This window comes from Balearica regulorum, chromosome 4, assembly GCF_011004875.1.
Source record: "Balearica regulorum gibbericeps isolate bBalReg1 chromosome 4, bBalReg1.pri, whole genome shotgun sequence".
In the NCBI taxonomy this organism is placed as follows: Eukaryota; Metazoa; Chordata; class Aves; order Gruiformes; family Gruidae; genus Balearica; species Balearica regulorum.
Genome location: NC_046187.1, coordinates 73,997,770 through 74,019,515, shown reverse-complemented (window position 1 = coordinate 74,019,515; position 21,746 = coordinate 73,997,770). Strand labels below are relative to the sequence as shown.

The following is a 21,746-nucleotide window of genomic DNA, read 5'->3' as shown; positions in this document are numbered from 1 at the left end:
GTTCCGTGACATCCAGTGTCACTCCTCCCCCCGATACTCGGGGAAAGTAGTTGGTTTTTTTCTTCCTGAGAGACATACATAGAGCTTACACGCCTTCTTTCATTTACACAACCCTCTGCATTCAGGTTATAGTAGGAAAATTCATCACAGAAGGCGTGATCAGGTGCACCTTCTGGAGAATTCAAGCTCTCTGTAGTGACACATTCCCAGCTAACACGTTGTATACAGGCAAGAAGGACTGACTTCCACCCACGTTAAGTTTTAACTGTTAACTTTAAAATGAAAACCAGAAGTCTTACATAAAATCAATTGTATTTTTATTCAGCTCTTCAGAGAGTTTTAAGATTAACTACATGTATTCATTAAATCTTTTCCTTAAAGGCTATCCAAATAATACTGTCCATTTTAAAATAGTCTAGGTTAAAAAAACCCCAACCACAAATAACAAACCCTGCGGTGTATCTTTGGAAGCAAATGTCTCGTAATGCATGTAAGAGCTTGAATATTTATATCTCAACTCCTTAAATATCTCAAAGTCAACATTTTTTTAAGAAATAGCACTCAGAACTTCAGTCAGTTATGTCTTAACTGAGGTTTAGCCTGACTGGAATGGCACGTAGCTGAAGTCTACCAAGTTCCAACACAATAAAACCACTCATACTGAAAAGATCACACCAGTAACCTGGTAGTTTGGTTTGAAGTTATGGCAAGCCTCATGGGAAACAACTGCACTCATACCGTGGATTCAAAATATATCCTGCTTGGACAAAATGCCTTTTTTTGGGTTCGCAGACTATGCTAACCTGAAAAATCAATAGATAACATATCTTGCCCGTTTCTGGAATGCTACAATTAGAGAAATCGCACAACTGTGAAAACAAATGATACAACCACAGCCCATGTTTTCAGAAATGCCTGTTCAGCTGCAGCACATATGGAAATTTGGGCTATCAGCTGCAGCACATATGGAAATTTGGGCTATACATGTATACATATATATGGGTTATTTATACTGACACTGTGCACCCACATAAAGATTGTCTTATTGTAATGACATGACATTTATATAACGTACTTGAGTTTGCTAAGATTGCCTATCCACAAGTCAGTGATGTGGAAAAGCATACACACAACTGAAAAAGCAAGACTAAATCACTAATAATTCAAGAAAATTCTTTAAGTATTTTAGCCCATCGCATTACTTGGTTCAATTTTTCTTAGAAAAGTGCTGTAAAAAGACTGACTCTAAACCCTATCCTTACGTTTAAGAAACATATCAAGATTGGGTGGGAGGCAATTTATTTCTTTTTACTGCTAACAGAGATGACCTCTAGAAACAGCCCTATATGGGCATGTGGTTCTTCAGATGATGACCTGAAGCTATCACAAAGACAAATGGCTATTTTTATACTCTTATTTTCAACTTTAGTGATTTATTCAAGACAAATAAGATATCACATGACTCTGCAGGGAGAGGTCACGGTTTCTCCTCCTACTATCTCTAAGAAGAATACGTCATATGGATTTTTAACAAGTTGGTTCTCTAACGCAACCTTTAAGAAGCTTACAAACTTTGGAGGCATGCCAGATTACTTTGAGAATTTAAACTTGGAAAAAAATGCTTGTTTTAAGGAATGTAAGCCAGGCACTATTACTAACATAAATCACAATTTTATTTTGGTAATTATTACTAAGTTTTCTAAGAGGCACTTCTGTGGATAGAGCACTACCATTAAAAGATGCAATAGTATTATACACGTATGACTGTTTCTTTGTTGTACTGTTACACTGGCAAAAGAAGTAAGATGAATAAAAGCAAAGTTCCTCTGAAATGAAAACTTCCAATCAATTCAAAGTAGATTTCTGTAAAGAACAACTCCACTGCACAAGCAATTAGGAGACTAAAGCTCTTATTACACAAGATACTACTGGCAACTGACCTGTTTTCTTGTATAAAACCAGCTGCAACTACATGTATTTATTATCTAAGTTTCTCAAGGCCTTTTCAATTTTAACTTCAACAATCTTTACAATAAATATTTTCATTCCAAACAGGAAAAGAACTGTAGGAATGGAACAACTGTCAGTGGCAAAACCACAGCTCCAAAATCCTATCCTCTCTTCTGCAACTATTTCAAGGACCACATCCCTTGTATCTGTGCCACATTATGTAAACTTCCCAGAAGTAACTGGTACAAAAGGCTTATTTGTAAAGGCTGCTGTGTGGTGAGAAGGTGCATGTCAGATGACACCACCTGGTCCAAAGGTTAAAAAATCCTGCAGGGACCATTTCAAACTTCCAAATAACTTTCCCACAGAAGTGTGGGAAAATATTTTAAATTAAATCACTGATGAGCTCCTTGAGTTTTTATTAATTTTCAGACTTGTCAACAAATCTGTCTGAAACTCTGGAACTCAATTTAATTAAAGGGACATCTTAAGATCTCTTTGGGAAAGAGAGACGAAACCAGTCTCAGTGTCAAATTTTCACTCTATATAGTCCAAAACAACAAGTAATGAAAACCAGAAAAATTACCCTTATTAATAGGTAGTACAGATAATTGCATAGTGAATGTTGTATATGTAACAACTGAGATATGCTCAAGCGATTAGTGTCCTTAAACCCAAACAGTTTGGACTTTATAAATGTGTATTATTAAAAAAACCCGAACAAAAATCCCAACACCAACTATATAACATACATGCTGGTTCTCAAATGATGCTGTCAAATCTCTTCTCAACTCTTTATCCCTCTCCAAAACATGGCTTGCAGCCACAGTCGTAACCGTTTCTTGGCTGGCTGGCTCTAAGTGCAGTTCAGTGCATTCACCACACAACCTGTAGCTAGGCTGAGACTAATGAAATCTTCCATGGTTGTGCTTTCAGTACTTGTACCGTTTGTAATGTCCTGCCACCTATTCCTGCTCAAAGCAGTTTTGCCAGTCATGGTAATCAAGAGGTTTTCAGTTAACCACTGGCATGTCATCTATGATAGTGATTTACTGATAAAAGCCTTCTGATTATATTGGTGTAAGGTATTAGGACTTATGCTCCTAGACCAAAGCATTAAAATAATCCTTTCTCTCGCCAGTTGACTCACCTGAGTGCCTGAGGTTACCACCCCTCTAAGATGGACAACCCAAGCAATCAAATGCCTGCAGCGCACAGGTTAGCAGAAGAACTCAAACACACATTCTCTAGCAGCTTGAGACTTTCCACCAAGCAGTATGCCAAGTAATTGTTCATTGAAGGGTGTGATGGACAGCTAGAACACTATGTGCTGCATTTAGGTCTAGGAGTAGGGCTCTTTTAAATGTATGAAAAAGACTTTGATTTTAATTTACAAATTATTCTGATGCAGATCAGATCGAGAAATGTGCATCAGTACTCTACAGATATTAAAACACGGACTACTGTTTATGATCAGTCTTTGAATTGCAAGCCTGAAAAACCTACATTAATGATGGTCATTCTTGGGGCATCTAGCATGGCAACTTACACCTTTGTCATCCTGGCATCTCTTTCAGAGGAAAGGTTACCAGTGAGAAAAAGCTTACAGGCTCTGAAATAACTGAGCATTCTTTCAGAGTAGTTAGACAGTTCAGATGTTTGCTGCCCTCCCTTTAAATGTATAATCAAAAGTCCATCACCTAAAGAGCACTGAAACCCTAAGCAATGTAGCTCCTGGAAACCAAGACATTTAACCATGCATAGCATTAGTAGTGTAGGTAAATGAGGCGTGTTTGTGAATCCTTCTGTTGTTTGAAATAAATAAATCCATCAAAAAATAAGCTAGAGGCAGATTAATGGGATAAAAGGTCCCTGTGGGAGTTGTATATCTTCAGGGATTAAATTCCTTATCCTATAGAAACTGATCCCCTTCATAAGTGGAGGGGACCAGCAGAAGGAACACAACTAGTATACTTGTTTGGTGAACACTTGCAAAGATTAGGAAGAACTTTAAAAATGGATTAGAGAAGAAAAAAAATACCAATGAAGTCTAACCAAAGTAATTTTCTCAGTTAGCCCTTTACTAAAGAATCAAACGCCAGGTTAAATTTAAAAAATTAAAGAATTTAACCTATGTTAAAACTTGAAAAGAGAATAGTACTGCTAATACACAGGGATACCCTTATTCCATCCAAGACATAAGAAACCAAAATATGTTTTTAAAAAAAACAAATTCCAGAAATTGACATCTAGTGAATAAAACCCAAAGATACAAGTAAAAATGTAGAGGAACTGAAAAGACTTACATCTGTTTTCAACACTGTAAAAGAAAGCTCTGGAGTTTGCACCCCTATAGAATGTGAAGTCTCAGAAACAAATCTAACAGGCCTTTTAACCAAACCCACTATGAAATACATTCAAATTTAAAAAGTTAAAACATACCCAAGTATTATTCATCGTATTATGCAAACATCTAAAATGCAAAATTTGGCTCTGCAAGTCGGACAAGGCACTTGGCTCGACAGCCAGGTCTCTGGGTGCTGCTGATCCTGTCGGCTTGCAAACCATTTGCCCATGCAGGTGAGGCACCACATAGGACGACAGTAGCATTGCTGGCATTCCCCTTCGTTTGGCTCCTGGCAGTTCTTGATGAGCTTGATGTTAGCGATAGTCTGCATACACCCTATGCATGGCTCCAGCTCCTAAAGGAGGAGACAAACGTCAAAATTATGAACCACACAGTTTCTTTTATTGCTCTTCAAAGGCTTTTAGAAAATCTGCACACAAGCATAGCAGGAACCTGAGTCGGGCACAGCCTCAAGGCAGAACTGCCCCACCAGAAGATGCTGAATGATTTCAATCTCCAGAGCCCTGTTTTATCAGAATGCCCTCTAATGAATGAGAACAAAGTATCACTTTAAACAGAAAACCCAGAACTGCTGCATGAGACTGATTAAACAAAAAGGACTGAAAATAAACGTTCCTTCTCTCTCTGAAGAGCTCCACCTGTTTCCAGAGCACAGCAGCCAGAGCAAGGTAAGCAAGCAGCCATCTTTATCATTCAGACATACTATTTTTCAAAAAACATACCAATAAAGTACAGAAAACAACCAAAGCAAACAGTTCTTACCATGTATTACAGTAAATGGCTGTTCCTGTCTTGCATTTTTGTAAGTAAGAGACATAAGTAACAGGAAATTTGGGCACTACTGAACACAATGGGCACTCACCTTGAAGGACCAGAAATTTACTTACTTTTTCTTGGATAATATTGGAATAATTGCTATTTCCCCACCATTAATTATGCCACATGAACTTGCAGTTGCATATAGGGAGATCATATTGCTATGAAGTCTTTTACAATTAATAAACAATAATTAGTATTTCCCATGTGTCTTCCAGCCAAAGCTCTCCAAGAACTTAACAAAGTTCAGACGACAGCACAATGAACAGCCACGGAGACCTGAATTCTGTTCATACTGCTATCAGGGTAACAAAAAGCAGCTTTGCTTTGTGGTCTCTAGTTCTCACCTCCAGTCTCTCTCCCCTTGTCAGCTCAAGTGTCTGCTCAACCACACTGGCAGCCTGACTGCGGAGTTGATCATCTTTCTTTGCCTCTTTTCACCTCGATCATTTCCCCCAACCAGGATCACTGCAAAGTCTTGTGTCAACACAGGGATGAGGAGAGTGCACGAAGAAGGGCTGCTTCTCTCAGAAGCTGTATCAGGTTTTAGCTTGTGAAATTAGGGCTCTACCTTAGCTTTTAGGCAGGAACAACTAGCATAGGAAAGTTAACTAACTTTTTCAGCTTCTTCACGGAGCTTCAGAATAGGGGAAAACCCCATGTAGTATTTTTAATGTCTGTATCATAATTTCCGATGTTATTTATCACTCAATGTCAAACCAAAATTCAGCTGACACTTAAATGTGTCACAAATTAAAAGCCCTGCAAGAAAACAACTCTCTCAAATGAATAGTATCTTCTCTTTATTTTGAAAATCTCTTTTCACTATATGCTGGTACTGCAATCAGAATGCACAACTCCATTATGTGTAGACATATCTGATCCAGTTTTGTTTTAGCTAGTGCATGTAACCATACAGTGAAGACACTACATAAGCTGCATGACACTACCAATGACATCAGGTACTCACTCCATCGTCTGGAACATCTGGCACAGACTCACTGCAAGGTCACCAGAACTAGGTGAATGAACTCTCGTACATTGAACAGTGCTCCAGTCACTCTTCCGACTGCGGCACAAGTATAATAATGAGCAGGTCTCCACAAATATTACTGAAGGAAGGACTCCATGGCGTTATTTACAATAAAAGCAAGCCTCAGTTAAGAATCATTAATTTATTTCAGCAGAAGATCCAACAAAACCTGGCTGTCTAGAAAAGCAAGCTGTAATGGAGCAAACTGCCTAAAGAACAGTAACAAACTGTGATTCTAGCTTTCTGGAAATGTAACCTCATCATTTCCAAATGTTTTCAAGTAAAATTTTTGTTGAAATTATTATAGGGGATTTTCTTCCACTCTGCTATTTCTCATGTCTCAAAATGTCATGTTCACACTATGTTTGTCTCCTCAGAGAAGAAACAGAAGAATCAACCAGAACTACATTTATTACATATTAACTGAAATGGAAGGTGAGCCCTTGTGACAGATGCACCCACCCTGAGTGAGTGAACATCACTTTGGTTCAGGCATTCCCGACAAGCAGGCATGACTGATGTCAGCCCTGCTGTGCAAACCTTGAGAAATTGTGCTAGGCCACATCCTCTCAGGAACAAAGGAATCCGGGGCATGTCTTACCAGGAGCTAATGGTGCCAGCCTCAGCTGGAACAAGACAAAACTAAAACGGCTATAGCTGCACACCCTCACCAAAGGGGAGTTTGACCAAGAGTCCATCCCTTTACGCTATAAATATCCGCAGCCCCCCCTGAGCCTATTGAGCTCTCCTGCACAGCAGCGGGCTGCACGGCAGTGATCTCCCCTTGGGTAGGACACCGGTCAGGGTTACTCCTCCAGGCTGAGAGATCCCTTACTCGGCATCTGTTATCTACAGCGAGGTAAGCGACATTTTATATTAGATCCAAAGCAAATTGTGTGCAAGCCTGCTTAATTATTCATTATTAATGATTATTAAATATTAATTATTAGAAGTGCTGTAAGTAGTAGAGTGACCACTGTTAAATTACCATTTAATTAGTTTGATTACTGCTTAATTGCCATTTAATACTAACCATTTAGTAACTTGTTTAATCATTGTTTAATAAAACCTTTTGGTTAACCCCACAACTTCTTTTAATAATTCACCTGCAACAAACATTGGCATGGTCAGCAGAATGGTGGGTTCAATCACTGACTACTTATGGAGGCACAGAGTTAGCCCTTCACTGAAATTTTTGGAAGATTGGGCATATGAAAATCACGGTAATTGGAATAAGAGAGAGGAACAGTTAATCCTTACAAGAGGGAAAATAAAAGATGGTAAAGAAAAGGGAATAATGTGCAAAATGTTGGGAACATGTCTGGAAGCAGCCTGTCATTATAGGGAATGCAAGGAAAGGGAAATGCAAATGTTAAAAGATGAGGTTGCAAAGAAAGCCACAAGAAATGCAGTTATCTCTGCGAATAGACCAATTGCTGAAACAACTGGGGGAGGAAAAAGAAAAGTGAAGGAAGGTAGAGGATAAACTAGAACTCATGATTACTTGTGCCCCCAGCCCCCCAGATCCTGTAAAAATCTGTAAACTAATCATATCCCCGGAAGACTGGTACTGAGATATTTGTGAAGACCCCGATGAAGAAGTTAGCAAGGAGAGTGAATTAAATGAATCACAATTTAAGGTAGCCCCTGATATTAAAACTGAGGTATCTGCTGGACCCCAAGGGGGCAAATAGAGAAATACCCCAAGGACCATTCCATGGCACCCACTCCAGCTGGCCAATCTGCAAGAAAAATATGGGCGGAAGCCTGGCGAGAGTAAGACTGAGTATCTATGGCATGTCTTCTTAACCGGAGGAGACTGTATTATGTTAGATCAAGGCAAAACGGATGGTTTTTGGAGAACAGAACTGTTCTTGAACGAGGGACCAGACCCTAACACTGAGCCACACTCTATCACACAACAAGTGACATATTGGGCAGGAGGCATAGATGCTCGGGATAGAGGGGAGCCTGCTGCTATACCAGTAAGATCATTAAGTGAACTTTCTACTGCAGTTACAAAAGCAGCCTGCCTTCAGGCCATGAACGACAGGAATGCACATGGTAATTACCCTGTCGCTGCCCCTGCAGACCCTCAGGCTATGAAACCACTGATAAGGGGAGCCCCTGCTATCTTAAAACTGTACCTCATTGCAAAAAGGGAGGAAATAAGAGAAAACATAGAGCATGACACTCAGGAGGGTCAGGACAGGCAACTCTGACTCGGATCCATCCGGACCTGGGCAGAACTGTTGCATGGCACTGTCAGTCATGGTAGAGAGATGGGGTGGGACAAACCAACACCAGGTGGGTGATCCCAAGCTGAAGCAGATAGCAGGTGGATCTGGCAAGTTAAACGAACTCTCCAGAACCTCCGACACCTTCCCTGACCTCATAAACCCCTGGTGAGGTAGCAGACCCCTGAAAAAGGCGTAATGAACTATGGAGAAAAGCTAGGCATACCTCAGGTAGCCATACAGGGCCAACCGATAGGGACTATACTTAGTCTGATCAAGGCTTTCCAAAAACAAGGGGTATCCAGGAATCTGGAACAAACCAACCAACCATCCGTCCCCAACGACCCTGCGAATAACCCTTTTGGACCTCTTAGGGATGAACTGCAAACCTTGAAGCCAAAAAAAAGAGTAAGTCCCAGACAGCAATTTGGGCTGCCTGTCCAGAGGATTTAAATTTGTCAATGGGGTAAAGCAGACAGCACTCACATTTATGTCCCATTTGCCTCTTCAAAGGCAGCTAGTAATTTTTTTAATTGATACAGGAGCTCAGATTTCAATAATCTCAAGTTTGGATGCCCAAAGAACTTACATTAAGCCCAGTCAACAAAGGGTTAAAATAACAGGATTTACCAGCAAAACACGCTCCACAGCTGAAGTAAACTTCTGCCAGGGCAGAAAAGGATATAAGGCACCAATTAGCATTAGTTTCAGGGAAAGAAAATGTGTTAGGCTTTGATGTATTACAAGGACGAGTTTGGAAACTGCCTGTTTGGTCTTTTGGCTGCCTGGAGTGTCCTTAGTTAGCTGAGCAAAAATCAGCAGCCATCCGTGGGCGTCAGTGAACTGGCATAGTTCACTTACTGCGAGCTGCGCCCACGCTGCCTGACTCAAAAATAACTAACTTCCCTAGGTATCCCGGCTCTGCCGATAACTGGACGGGTATTGCAGAGGTCATAGGTGAACCTAGAAAAAAGACACATTACCTCCCAAATGCACTCCCCATTAATTCCCTAGTGTGGCCAGTTAAAAAAAGGTGGCGCCTAACCAAAGGCTATAGAAAGTAAATGCAAACACTGTCCTGACCATTGCTACATTCACTGCCACCCTCCAGGCTGCCGCTCAGCCCTAGATGGTGGTACTTGATGTATATATATGGGGGTTTATGGTGCCATTGCAGGAGTAGGATAAAAGAAAATTTGCTTTTACCTAGGATGGGATACAATTTACTTTTAATAGACTTCTTCAGGGCTATATGCATTCACCCACTGCTGCTCGGTGGAGCTAAACATGCTGGCACTAGGTGGATATATCCTAGCTATTGATCAAATATATCTAATTTATACATGCTCATTTTCTGGTTTAAGTAAAGGTGGCCCATCCACCTAGCTAAGACTGTTAATTGGTGCCTGTTGGAAAGATGACGCATCATGATACAGAGTCCCTTTTCATCCCTACGTACTATCAGGCCTCTCCCACCTCCCTCCTTCACTCCTCACTGAGGTCCAGCTCCTCACTTAGAAAGAAAAAAAATCCATTTATTTACAGTCAATTATGATTTACAAGAGCTCTTGCTTGGCTCCTGAATATATGTGCAATGTTGTGGTGGGCTGACCTTGGCTGGACGCCAGGTGCCCACCAAGCTGTTCTCTCAGTCCCCTCGTCAGCAGTAAGAGGAGGGTAAGGGGGGAGTGGAGAAAACAAGATGGAAAATAACCTCGTGGGTCAAAAGAAAGGCAGTTTACCAAAGCAAAAGCAAAGGCTGTGTGTGGAAGCAAAGGAAAACAAAAGATTTATTCTCTACTTCCCATCAGCAGGCAATGTTCAGCCAGTTCCCAGGAAGTAGGGCTTCAGTACATGGACTGGTTGATCCAGAAGACAAATGTCATAATAACAAATATCCCCTCCCCTCCTCTTCTTTTCTCTTAGCTTTTATTGCTGAGCAGATGTGCTGTGGTATGGAATATCCCTTTGGTCAGCTTGGGTCAGCTGTCCTGGCTGCGTCCCCTCCCAAGACCTTGCCCACCCCCATCCGACTGGTGGTGGGGGGGAAATGTTGGAGAGACAGCCTTGGTGCTGTGCCAGCTGCTGTAGAGAAAATTAACTCCATCTCAGTCAGATCCAATATAATCTCCACCCCTTAGTCCATAACATTTGAGTCATGCTCAGGTCCACATAATTTAATACATATATATGTGTGTGTATATATATATCTTCTAACCATCCCATTGTATTTAATTCTCATTACTGAAATCCCTTCTTACCAACACCTACAACATAAACTACATACTTAAACCATTTTTTATACTCAACATATAGATTTATACATTCTCATTAACTAGTATCCCCTGTCCTGTAACAGCGTCCATGGGCTTCATAGAATCCTAGACTGGTTTGGCTTAGAAGCAACCTCAAAGATCATGTAGTTCCAACCCCCCTGCCATGGGCAGGGACACCCTCCATTAGCCCAGGTTGCCCAAAGCCCCATCCAACCTGGCCTTGAACACTTCCAGGGATGGGGCATCCACAGCTTCTCTGGGCAACCTGTGCCAGTGCCTCACCACTCTCATAGTGAAGAATTTCTTCCTAACATCTAATCTAAACCTACCTTTCTTCAGCTTAATGCTATTCCCCCTTGCCCTGTCACTCCATGCCCTTGTAACCAGTCCCTCTCCAGCTTTCCTGCACACCCCTTTAGGTACTGGAAGGCTGCTGTAAGGTCTCCCTGGAGCCTTCTCTTCTCCAGGCTGAACAGCCCCAACTCTCTCAGCCTGTCTTCATAGGAGAGGTGCTCCAGCTCTCTGATCATCTTCATGGCCCTCCTCTGGACTCGCTCCAACAGATCCAATATGTTCATGAAAAGTATATTAAAAAATATGTCTGTCTTCAGGGTACAACTGGGTGGGCAATATCACTGGTAGCAGAGGCTGGAAATCCATGGAGGAAGGAACCATGGACTAAACATATTTAGACGAAGGAAAATTATGGTTAGGAACTGACAGCCGTTGCTTAGCATTGGTAGGCCAACTGCTTAGGAGGAATGTCTTTGAAAGTAAAAGCAAAAAAAAAAAGTGAGATGCCTCTGCTATTACTTTCAAGAATATTTGGTTCATAGGAGTTAGAAAAGATCTGTTCTGACACCAACAAAAAGCCTGAGTCAAGTAATCTTGCTGCTAGATGGTTGTTCATAAGAATAGGCTATGATTTGGGCCCCATCTGTCAAGATGGGTGCTCAGGACAGGAGAAGTAGTATGTTCAGTTGCTGGGCACCAACACTGACTTGGTTTGGGTCATCGTTGCACTTGTCTGGTTCCTTGCAATACTCGCTGTTTGTCAGTTCAGGTCATTCCTGTGAGGGTTTTGGCTTTTATGACAACGGGACATAGCAGAGGGCTACAGAGATGATTAGAGGACTGGAGCATCTCTTGTATGCAGAAAGGCTGAGAGAGCTGGGGCTGTTTAGTCTGGAGAAGAGAAGACTGAGAGGGGATCTGATCAACACTTACAAATATCTAAAGGGCAGATGTCCAGAGGAAAGGGCTAGACTCTTTTTAGTGGTGTCCAGTGATAGGACAAGGGGCAATGCGCACAAACTGCAACACAGGAAGATCCAGCTCAGCATGAGGAAAAACTTCTTTACTTTGAGGGTGACAGAGCACTGGAACAGGCTGCCCAGAGAGGTTGTGGTCTCCTTCTCTGGAGATGTTCAAACCCACCTGGACGCAATCCCGTGCAACCTGCTCTAGGTGATCCTGCTCTAGATGATCTCCAGATCCTGACTAGATGATCTCCAGAGGTCCCTTCCAACCCATACCATTCTGTGATTGTGTGATTACTTCCTACAACATACAACTCACATCACAGATTATCTTTCATTCAAGGTTAAACCTCTTTGGGGCACACACCAAGAATCCCCATCCTTCCGCATTGCCCACGAACACCCAGGTCCTTGAGCAAAGGCAATCCCATGAATGGGTTTGCCTTTTCTGAGGTGAGGAGCAATCCACACTGTCTTCCCCAGCCACTTCCCCATGTGCACTACGGGGAAATTAACACCTCCCACAGTATGCAGGGGGTTTGTTTGGGCAGAACCAGGACAGTTAGCAGATCCTCTGGTGTTAATCAGCCAAGTGGCTTCAGCTAAATTTGTATCCCAGTGCTTCCATGCCTCATTGTCCAACACTCTCAACATAGTCTTTGACAGTTCATTTTATCTCTCAATCTTTCCAGAGGCTTGTGGGTGATAGGGGATGTGATACACCCACTCAATGCCATGTCTCTCTGCCCAGAAGTTTATGAGGTTATTTCAGAAATGAATCCCATTGTCTGATTCAATTCTTTCTGGGGTACCATGTTGACACAAAATTTGCCTTTCGAGGCATAAGACGGTGTTTCGGGCAGTGGCATGGTTTACAGGGTACATTTCTAGCCAACCAGTAGTTGCTTCCACCATGGTACGTTGCACTTGCCTTGGTGCATTCGTGGCAGTGGTCCAGTATAGTCAATTTGCCAGGCCTCACCATATCGAAAACCCAGCCACTGCCCTCTGTTCCAGGGAGATTTTACTCATGTGGCTCTCTTGATTGCAGCACGTTTCACATTCATGAGTGGCCTGGGTGATGGCCTCTGTGGTCAAGTCCACCCCTCGATCATAAGCCCATCTGTATGTTGCTTCTGAGACGTCCCCTGATCTCTACAACTTCTCAAAGATTATGGAGAGTGGCCTCACAATGATGTCAGCCAGCTCTCTTAACACCCTCAGGTGGACATTCTCAGGGTCCATCAATTTGTAAGGGTCAAGCTTCTGTAACAGTTCATATACCAACTCTTCCTTCACTGACGGTGGCTCCATGTTTGCATTGACCTGGATCTTTGTTCCCAAGGCCTGGGGCCCAACAGTGCTGGTGAAGACTTGTCAAGTCAAGGATCTGTAGGGAATGTGGCTTTTACATTGGCTTGGTCTGCTAACTGTATCAATTGTGGGACAGTATATCCCTTCAAAATGTCCACTTTCTGAAATGGCTTCAATGGCGCCTGCCCAATCCACTTTAACCATTCATTCAGTTTTTCTAGTAGTTCTGACTTAGATATTCTAACCCATGGGTTATGTAGTCCCAGGTATTTTTCCAAACTACCTGGATCAATCATATTGAAGGATGTGCCATTTACTGTCCATGCCAGACAGTAATTGATTGTATAAGAGTCCTTTGTAGGCTGGATGTAAAAGCCACGGCACTTCGCCCCTTGTGTTTTGGGGCCTGTTAGATTGCAAAAGACCTCTAAAATATCAGTATTTCTCTGCATTCCATCTAAAGATTCACTTACTAGGACCGCATTGTCTGCAAAGGCCACTAGGTTGATATACCCTGGCTACTAAAAAGGGTAACCAGTCTGGAGCCCGCCGAGACTTGTGTTATTTTCTCTTTCCAGGAATGATACCAGAATGCCTCCCTTGGAGATCAGATTGATTATCAGGGGAACATTCATCCTTCTCGCAGCAGTAATCATCACCAACATGGACCAGATCCGGTTTACACCTTGGCAAGCCCAGCGCACAGGGTGGAGGCCCTCACTTCTTTTATTTGTGCTAATCAATATGGTAACTGTAGCATATTCTGCATGCTTAAAATTGATGGAAATACAGGAATATTGGGAGAACCAAAAAAAAATTTAAAAATCACTGGTAATTACAGAATTGTAAAGCAATTTCTGTTATACCAGGTGACGGAATCTCTGTTGAACGTAATGTGACAAATTATTTAAAGGCAAACAGCTACCTGACTATCAGGAAGATAAATCAAACTCAATCAAAAAGCAGAGTAGGCTGTCCCTCATGCCCCAATTGTATAATTAGTTTCCTCTTTAATGACACAACTATAGAAGCAGTGTGCCTGTGGACAGCTAAAGGGAGGTAGTGAAAATGGACTATTCTTAAAGGCCACACTACCATCTACTCCCAGACCTCACAGTATACCAACAACTGCCCCTACTACTTATCAACTTACTCCCTATTCTGTTACTCCCACAACTGACTAAGCTATGTATGCAAAATTTCTGCGATTGGACTCTATGCTATTAAATGTACAGGACAAGAACAAGTCATATTTAACCTGTCATGGTCTCTGAAAACAGTAGAACTGTCCACATGCACTAATCTGCCAAAGAACTGTTTGTGAAGATGTCATCTACTTGGACTTGTGCAAAGCATTTGGCGCTGTCCCACACGACATCCTTGTCTCTACACTGGAGACACATGGATTTGATGGATGGACTACTTGGCGGATAAGGAATTGCCTGGATGGTTGCACTCAAAGAGCTGCAGTCAACGGCTCGATGGCCAGGTAGAGACGAGTGATGAGAGGCGTTCCTCAGGGGTTGGGATTGGGACCGGCACTGTTTAACATCTTTGTTGGCAACATGGACAGCGGGATTGAGTGCACCCACAGCAAGTTTGCTGATCACACCAAGCTATGCAGTGTGGTTGACACGCTGGAGGGAAGGGATGCCATCCAGAGGGACCTTGACAGGCTTGAGAAGTGGGCTCACGTGAACCTCATGAAGATCAATAAGGCCAAGCACAAGGTCCTGCACATGGGTTGGGACAATCCCAAGCACAACTACAGGCTGGGTGGAGAAGAGATTGAGAGCAGCCCTGAGGAGAAGGACTTGGGGGTGCTGGTGGATGAGAAGTTCAATATGAGCCGGCAATGTGTGCTAGCAGCCCAGAAAGCCAACCGTGTCCTGGGCTGCACTGAAAGCAGTGTGATCAGCAGGTTGAGAAAGATGATTCTCCCCCTTGGCTCCGCTCTCATGAGATCCCACCTGGAGTACGGAATCCAGCTCTGGGGTCTCCAGTACAAGAAGGACATGGACCTTTTGTAGTGAGTCCAGAGGAGGGCCACAAAGATGATCAGAGAGCTGGAGCACCTCTCCTATGAAGACAGGCTGAGAAAGTTGGGGTTGTTCAACCTGGAGAAGAGAAGGCTCCGGGCAGCCTTCCAGTACCTAAAGGGGGCCTGCAGGAAAGCTGGAGAGGGACGTTTACAAGGGCATGGAGTGACAGGACAAGAGGTCATGGCCTTAAGCTGAAGGAAGGTAGATTTAGGTTAGATAGTAGGAAGAAATTCTTTCCTGTGAGCGTGGTGAGGCACTGGCACAGGTTGCCCAGAGAAGCTGTGGATGCCCCATCCCTGGAAGTGTTCAAGGCCAGGCTGGATGGGGCTTTGGGCAACCTGGTCTAGTGGAGGGTGTCCCTGCCCGTGGCAGGGGTTGGAACTAGATGATCTTTAAGGTCCCTTCCAACCCAAACCAGTCTATGATTCTGTGACTTAATTGTTGATAGAAATTTTACCCATAATGTGTACAATAAATCAAATGTATATGTTTGTAACTTTGTAAACATTACTTGATGTGACTTTAATCCAGCCCCAGTGACCTCATATGCACTGTTAAAGGAAAACTACACACTATATCAAGACCTGTTACCTTCCCCCATTGGAATGAACTTGATGGCGTTTCACAAGATACTGAAACATAAAGGCTTACAGGCCTTATTACAAGAAGTATAACAACAAAGCAAAACCACATTCATAACTGACCATCATGAAGGAGAAGAAATACACTGTATACCAGGAAGAGTGAAGAAGGATGGGGAACACTACTAGCGGGAAACTCTATTGGTATAGTCTCCAATGGCAACAGGTATATTGAACACCATGTTACATCCTGTAATAATAACGTTTGCCCTTGTGGTAGTTTGTACTGCTATTATTGTCTTTGTATACATTCAAGTCTGGTTTTTGGCCTGATCAGTATATCTCATTGTAAAAAATACAGAATATCTTGCCACTGATTGTATGGCACTATCTTATCATTAACCTTAATTGATTTTGTATTTCTCACTTAATCCTCCAGTAGACAACATGATGCTATTACCATCTCATATTTACAGCAGAGGCAAGAGGTGACCGTATCACCACTCTGTGAAGTAAAGTGAATTGACTGTAGTCATGGGGTGGAGTGTAACGGATGCACCCACCCTGAGTGAGTGAACATCACTTTGGTTCAGGCATTCCCAACAAGCAGGCATGACTGATGTCAGCCCTGCTGTGCAAACCTTGAGAAATTGTGCTAGGCCACATCCTCTCAGGAACAAAGGAATCCAGGGCATGTCTTACCAGGAGCTAATGGTGCCAGCCTCAGCTGGAACAAGACAAAACTAAAACGGCTATAGCTGCACACCCTCACCAAAGGGGAGTTTGACCAAGAGTCCATCCCTTTACGCTATAAATATCCGCAGCCCCCCCTGAGCCTATTGAGCTCTCCTGCACAGCAGCGGGCTGCACAGCAGTGATCTCCCCTTGGGTAGGACACCGGTCAGGGTTACTCCTCCAGGCTGAGAGATCCCTTACTCGGCATCTGTTATCTACAGCGAGGTAAGCGACATTTTATATTAGATCCAAAGCAAATTGTGTGCAAGCCTGCTTAATTATTAGAAGTGCAGTAAGTAGTAGAGTGTTTGACCACTGTTTAATTACCATTTGATTACTGTTTAATTACCATTTAATAATTACCATTTAATCCTCATCCAATTGTCATTTAATAAAATAACCCCACAACAATGACTTCTCTTAATAATTCACCTGTGACAACCCTAAGTAAACAGTTATCAATTACACAGTAATCACAGGCTCACCTATGTTGAAAAGTATAATTACTGCATTGGCACATGGATAGAAAGTCTCACCTGAGTGCTTGGAACAGAATACGTCTGGTTAATTTCCACCAGAGATGTAAAGGTTTCTAGAAATAAATCACTAAGGCTTTGATGGATCACAACATTAGCTGCATTGCTGATGGGAGCACGGAGCTTTTCTCGGAGCTCCCCATACTCTGTGGAGTTCAACCTGAAGAAGATGGAACAAAATGTTACCATGATTATCCACTCGAATACCTTGACAGTACATTGCAGAGGTTAACATCAGAGAAGTGAATCCACAACAAAGCTATTTAAGTTGGTACATAGTAGAATAAATACACAGTGAGCATTTTGTTTTCTTTTGCTGTTTTGACACAACTTAAACAATAGAACACTGTCCTCCTTCAGGTCTGTGATAGGACATGCCAGAGATTAGCTAAAACATCTTACAAAAGAAAGGAAGGCTTTTGAAGTAATCAGCATGAACAAAAGCTATACAGGTACATAAATCATGCATTAGCTCTAAAGTACTGCATGCACAATTTCTGTCTACCTTTTTAATGCCTATTTACTTGTACCATATCTAAATTCTAGTTTATAAACTCCTGAGGACAGAAATTAGAGTTATGTCATGTGGCATGTACCGCATGGTGATATAGTGCTTATAAGTATCAGAAGAATGTCAATCCATATCAGTTTCTGTGATTTTTATACAATTTTAGACAAAACATGAAATTTCACAAAGGTTACAAACAGCTGTTGAATGTGACTTACTTACACTTTGATTTAAAGCTGTAACAAGCTGCCTTTCACACTAGGTTGTGTCTGCTAAAGTAAGTCTAAGTGAGGCACACGAGACCTTGTGCAGATCCTGCAGCGACACGTTACTGTTGTTACCCCAGTTTAATAGAACAGTTCTGAACTGCAGATTCAGAACTCTCCAGCTCGATGTTTCCACTCATTAAACAGCTTTCATGGAGAAGCTCTGGGAACATTGCCCTGAAATTCCTCGTTCTTCCTAGCACGCGTTGAGTTCCTGGAGCCCAGTACAATGCAATGGTGGCTTAGCTTTAGCTCCTGGTGGTCGCCATTGTTTTAACTACTATAGGATAATGTTGTTTGTTAACAGATGCTATCTGTGCAAATAACCGAGACCTTTCCATCCAGAGGAAAAATTCACATTGAACACGCAGGAAAATGTGGCTTGCCTGCACAAAAGCATTTTTCTTCCAGAAACATCCCACTGAATCTAATTCTGATTCTGGATATATACGATGATCCTATATCCTTAATAGGGGAATTTTGTCCTATGGCATTTTTCTTAAATCCTGTATGACTGTATTCTAGCAGAGATTTGCTACTTCTGACACATCTTATTATAAGAACTTTTAAACACTGTTCTCAGTGCTGTTCTGTTTAGCCACAAAATAAAGTTTTGGGGTTTGGATTTTCTTTTCTCTAAAAGGAATCGTCACAGAAGCCATGATTTTCTCAGCTGGGGATGTAGTTTTATCACTCTAGCACTGAAGCACTTACAGAAGAAAATCATTAGTTTTTTAATACTTACTTGGTCACCACTTTCACAGGTCTAGAAAAGTCTCTTTTCTTAGGATAGTCACACTTACCTTAACTAACACACTTACTAACTAACCTCTCATTCTGAGCTCTGTTCACCTGGATATCTAACGCAATCACCTCTATGCCTTCTTCATGCTTGCCAGGACCCCTCTGCTCACCTACAAGTCTTGTGATCTGCCTACTTTTAATTACCTAGTAAATAAATGCTGCTGATGTACAAATTTACAGATTTGTACAGACTACGCTACCCAAACGCCTTTTCAAATATATAGTTTTAGGGGCACTAACATGTCATTAAAAGGAGTACACAAAGCCACAACACCAACAAAGACTTTAGCACCCTTCTACTTGGTGTTAACAGGTTTCTGCAGAACTTGTACTTTTGCATAGCTACACAGAGAAGCTGCTGAAAAAAATAGCATGGACCCTTGGAAAGGAAGCCCTAACAGTTTACAGCATGTTTGCTATGATTTACTGCTACAAGAGCACATAAATCAGACATGGACCAAAATTATTATCTTGCTTTAAGGATATTTGGCTTGCAGTAGCTCAGTGAGAACTCTTCTGAGCAGGGACAAAATTCTGAGCCTTGACCAGAAGGGAGAAAAAAACCTCAGGGGTGAACAACAGCCAGTTTTAGACAAATAACTATTTCTCCTCCCCCAAAATTTGGAAGACCAAAGATTTTCTCTTTCATTCCTGTTCTCCATCTTTCACCTAAGTTTTTCCAGTTACTTCTGCATCCAGCACAATCCTCTTCCTAAGAATGGATCAAACAGGGCAGTCCCTCTGTTTAACCATTGTGCATTCAATACTGTAGGTGTATGATGAATCTTTCTAAATAACCTTTCCTCAGCGCACTGCGTGGCAGAACTGCACACACAGCATCTCTGACCACCAGGCAGGGAGCAAAAAGGAAGGGACAAGACCCAAGGAGTCTTCAGATCTGCCACAAAAACACTTCATTAGCACCACCAAATAGTAAATACGTAACATAATAGGGTAGTTGTTTTACCGGATATCAAACGCCTTCACATAGGGATTAATACTGGCAACACGGATGGTGAGGAACTGCACAGGCATATTTGAGTCTGGCGTGAGTTCATGCTGTCTGGAGTCCGTCACTGTCAAATGAATGTCCTGCTGCTGGGCAACATGTAAACAGTAGGTGGTCACTTTAATCACCCACGTGTCCGTAACGATCACCCTCGCTCCTGGGGCTCCGGTAGCAAATTTGTCGATTCTCCTAAATTCTGTATTGATGGAGGAAGCTACTGCCCTCCAACCCGACTGCGGGAGAGCATGAACAGCAAGTGTTCGGGCTAATGGATGATTATTCCAACCTTTCCGTGACCAGTAATATGCCAGGGCACTGGTGACTGCTGGAAAGAGAACAGCGAAGAAGAAGAAAGTTTTCCATCCTTTTGAAGCCAAGTAGAAAAAACAAAGATGCTTTTCAGGTGCAGCAAAGCACATACCAAGGTAATAACCTGCAAGAAAAAAGACTTACTTTCAGAAAGCAATTAAGTACATGCATTAACACATAAACCTGAATCATATAGTTACCTATATGCCCCCTCCCTGGAAGTGTTCAAGGCCAGGTTGGATGGGGCTTTGGGCAACCTGGGCTAGTGGAGAGTATCCCTGCCCATGGCAGTGGGGCTGGAAATAGATGGTCTTTGAGGTCCCTTCCAACCCAAACCATTCTAGGATTCTATGATTCTATGACCTAACCAGTGAACTCATCTCCAGGAGAGCTGTTGTACTTCTGGATGACAACTCAAATTTGAGTCTGTTGTCCTAAGCAATCTGAGGTAAATTCTTACCTGTCACTGATTTTTACTAGAATTATACACCTAAAGGAAGTTGATTTGAATTTGCAGGTTGAATAAAAGTACCTGCAAGATGCCACTTTTAAAACTTTAGTTTTAGCAGAATTACATGGCTAAAGAAAGCTGGTTTGAATTCGCTGGTTAAATAAAATGCTATTCCTTTGTAATCGCACGTACTCCGATGCAGCCAACTAGTTACAAAGCTTAGGGTGTACATTACAAAAAAACTTGATACTAAAATACCACACTTCAAGCTGTACAGTGTAACCGGATTCACCGACACCCGCGGACAGTTGAGGAACCCCCTTGCTCTCGCACCCGCGAGGCTGAGGGCTGCCGTCTCCCCGCCGTGCTTGCCCGTGGGGATCCCACACCACCACCCCCTCCACCCCCCCCCCCCCCGGGCCCTCCCTCCCGCCCGCCGCCGGCCGGGGCTCACCCAGGGGCAGGAGGGAGTGCGCCAACAGGGTGCCGGTGCTGCGCCGCAGGTGGTACTGCACGAAGGCCGCGTCCTCGCTGCCCAGCCAGGCGGCCAGCAGGCTCTGCACCGTCAGCCCCGCCGAGCGCACCTCGTCGGGCGGGAAGACGAAGCAGACGGCGAACACCAGGTAGGCCAACGTGAAGGTCACCGCGGGGCTCTCCATGCTGCGCCCCGCCGGGCACGGCCCGCTCCCACGGCGGCCCGGCACGACCCGCCCCGCCCCGCTGCTCCCTGGGAGCGGTAGTTCCCGCCGCAGCCCCGGATGGACGGCGCGGCCGCTGCCGGGCTGGCAGTTCCGCTGGGGCGGAGCCGGCCGCGGCCGTGAGCGGGGCGGACGGGCGGCCCCGGGAGTATCGGTACGAGGCGGGGGGTGCCGTGGGGCTCAGGCGCGGAGCCCCTCCATCCCCGCCTGCGCAGGGGCCGCGGCCCCACGCAGGCCGGTGCCCCCCATCGCTCAGCCCGTTTCCCCAGAGCTGGCCAGGACTCAAGTCTCCCAATAGCCCAACCCTCCCCGTGGCCTCACGCTTGATAACTTTCCAAGTTATGCGTCACAGGCCCGGCGAAAGAGACTAATTCCGGTTCTAAACTTAAAAGAGCTCAGTTGGATGAGGGCAACATCCTTCTGGAGTACGCAAATGGCCTGTTTTACTTAAGGGTCTGAATTCTTTGTTTTTCCTGGGGAATTTTGTGTAGTATTTTCTTCAGAAATCAAGTCAGGGTAAAGGGCCTTAAAAGGAGACAGGTTTTCAGATGTCT

The 21,746-nt window shown here is 43.3% G+C and overlaps 1 protein-coding gene across 1 annotated transcript; it reads right to left on the bottom strand.

The window, feature by feature from the left end:
- Positions 1 to 295: 295 nt before the first annotated feature.
- Positions 296 to 21,309, bottom strand: TMEM129 (transmembrane protein 129, E3 ubiquitin ligase). The gene is made up of 4 exons (XM_075752695.1): positions 20,949 to 21,309; positions 19,693 to 20,167; positions 17,148 to 17,307; positions 296 to 4,652 (listed from the first exon to the last, which is right to left on the bottom strand). The coding sequence occupies exons 1-4, from the start codon at positions 21,151 to 21,153 to the stop codon at positions 4,404 to 4,406; spliced, it is 1,089 nt and encodes a 362-aa protein (XP_075608810.1). The 5' UTR covers positions 21,154 to 21,309; the 3' UTR covers positions 296 to 4,403.
- Positions 21,310 to 21,746: the final 437 nt, after the last annotated feature.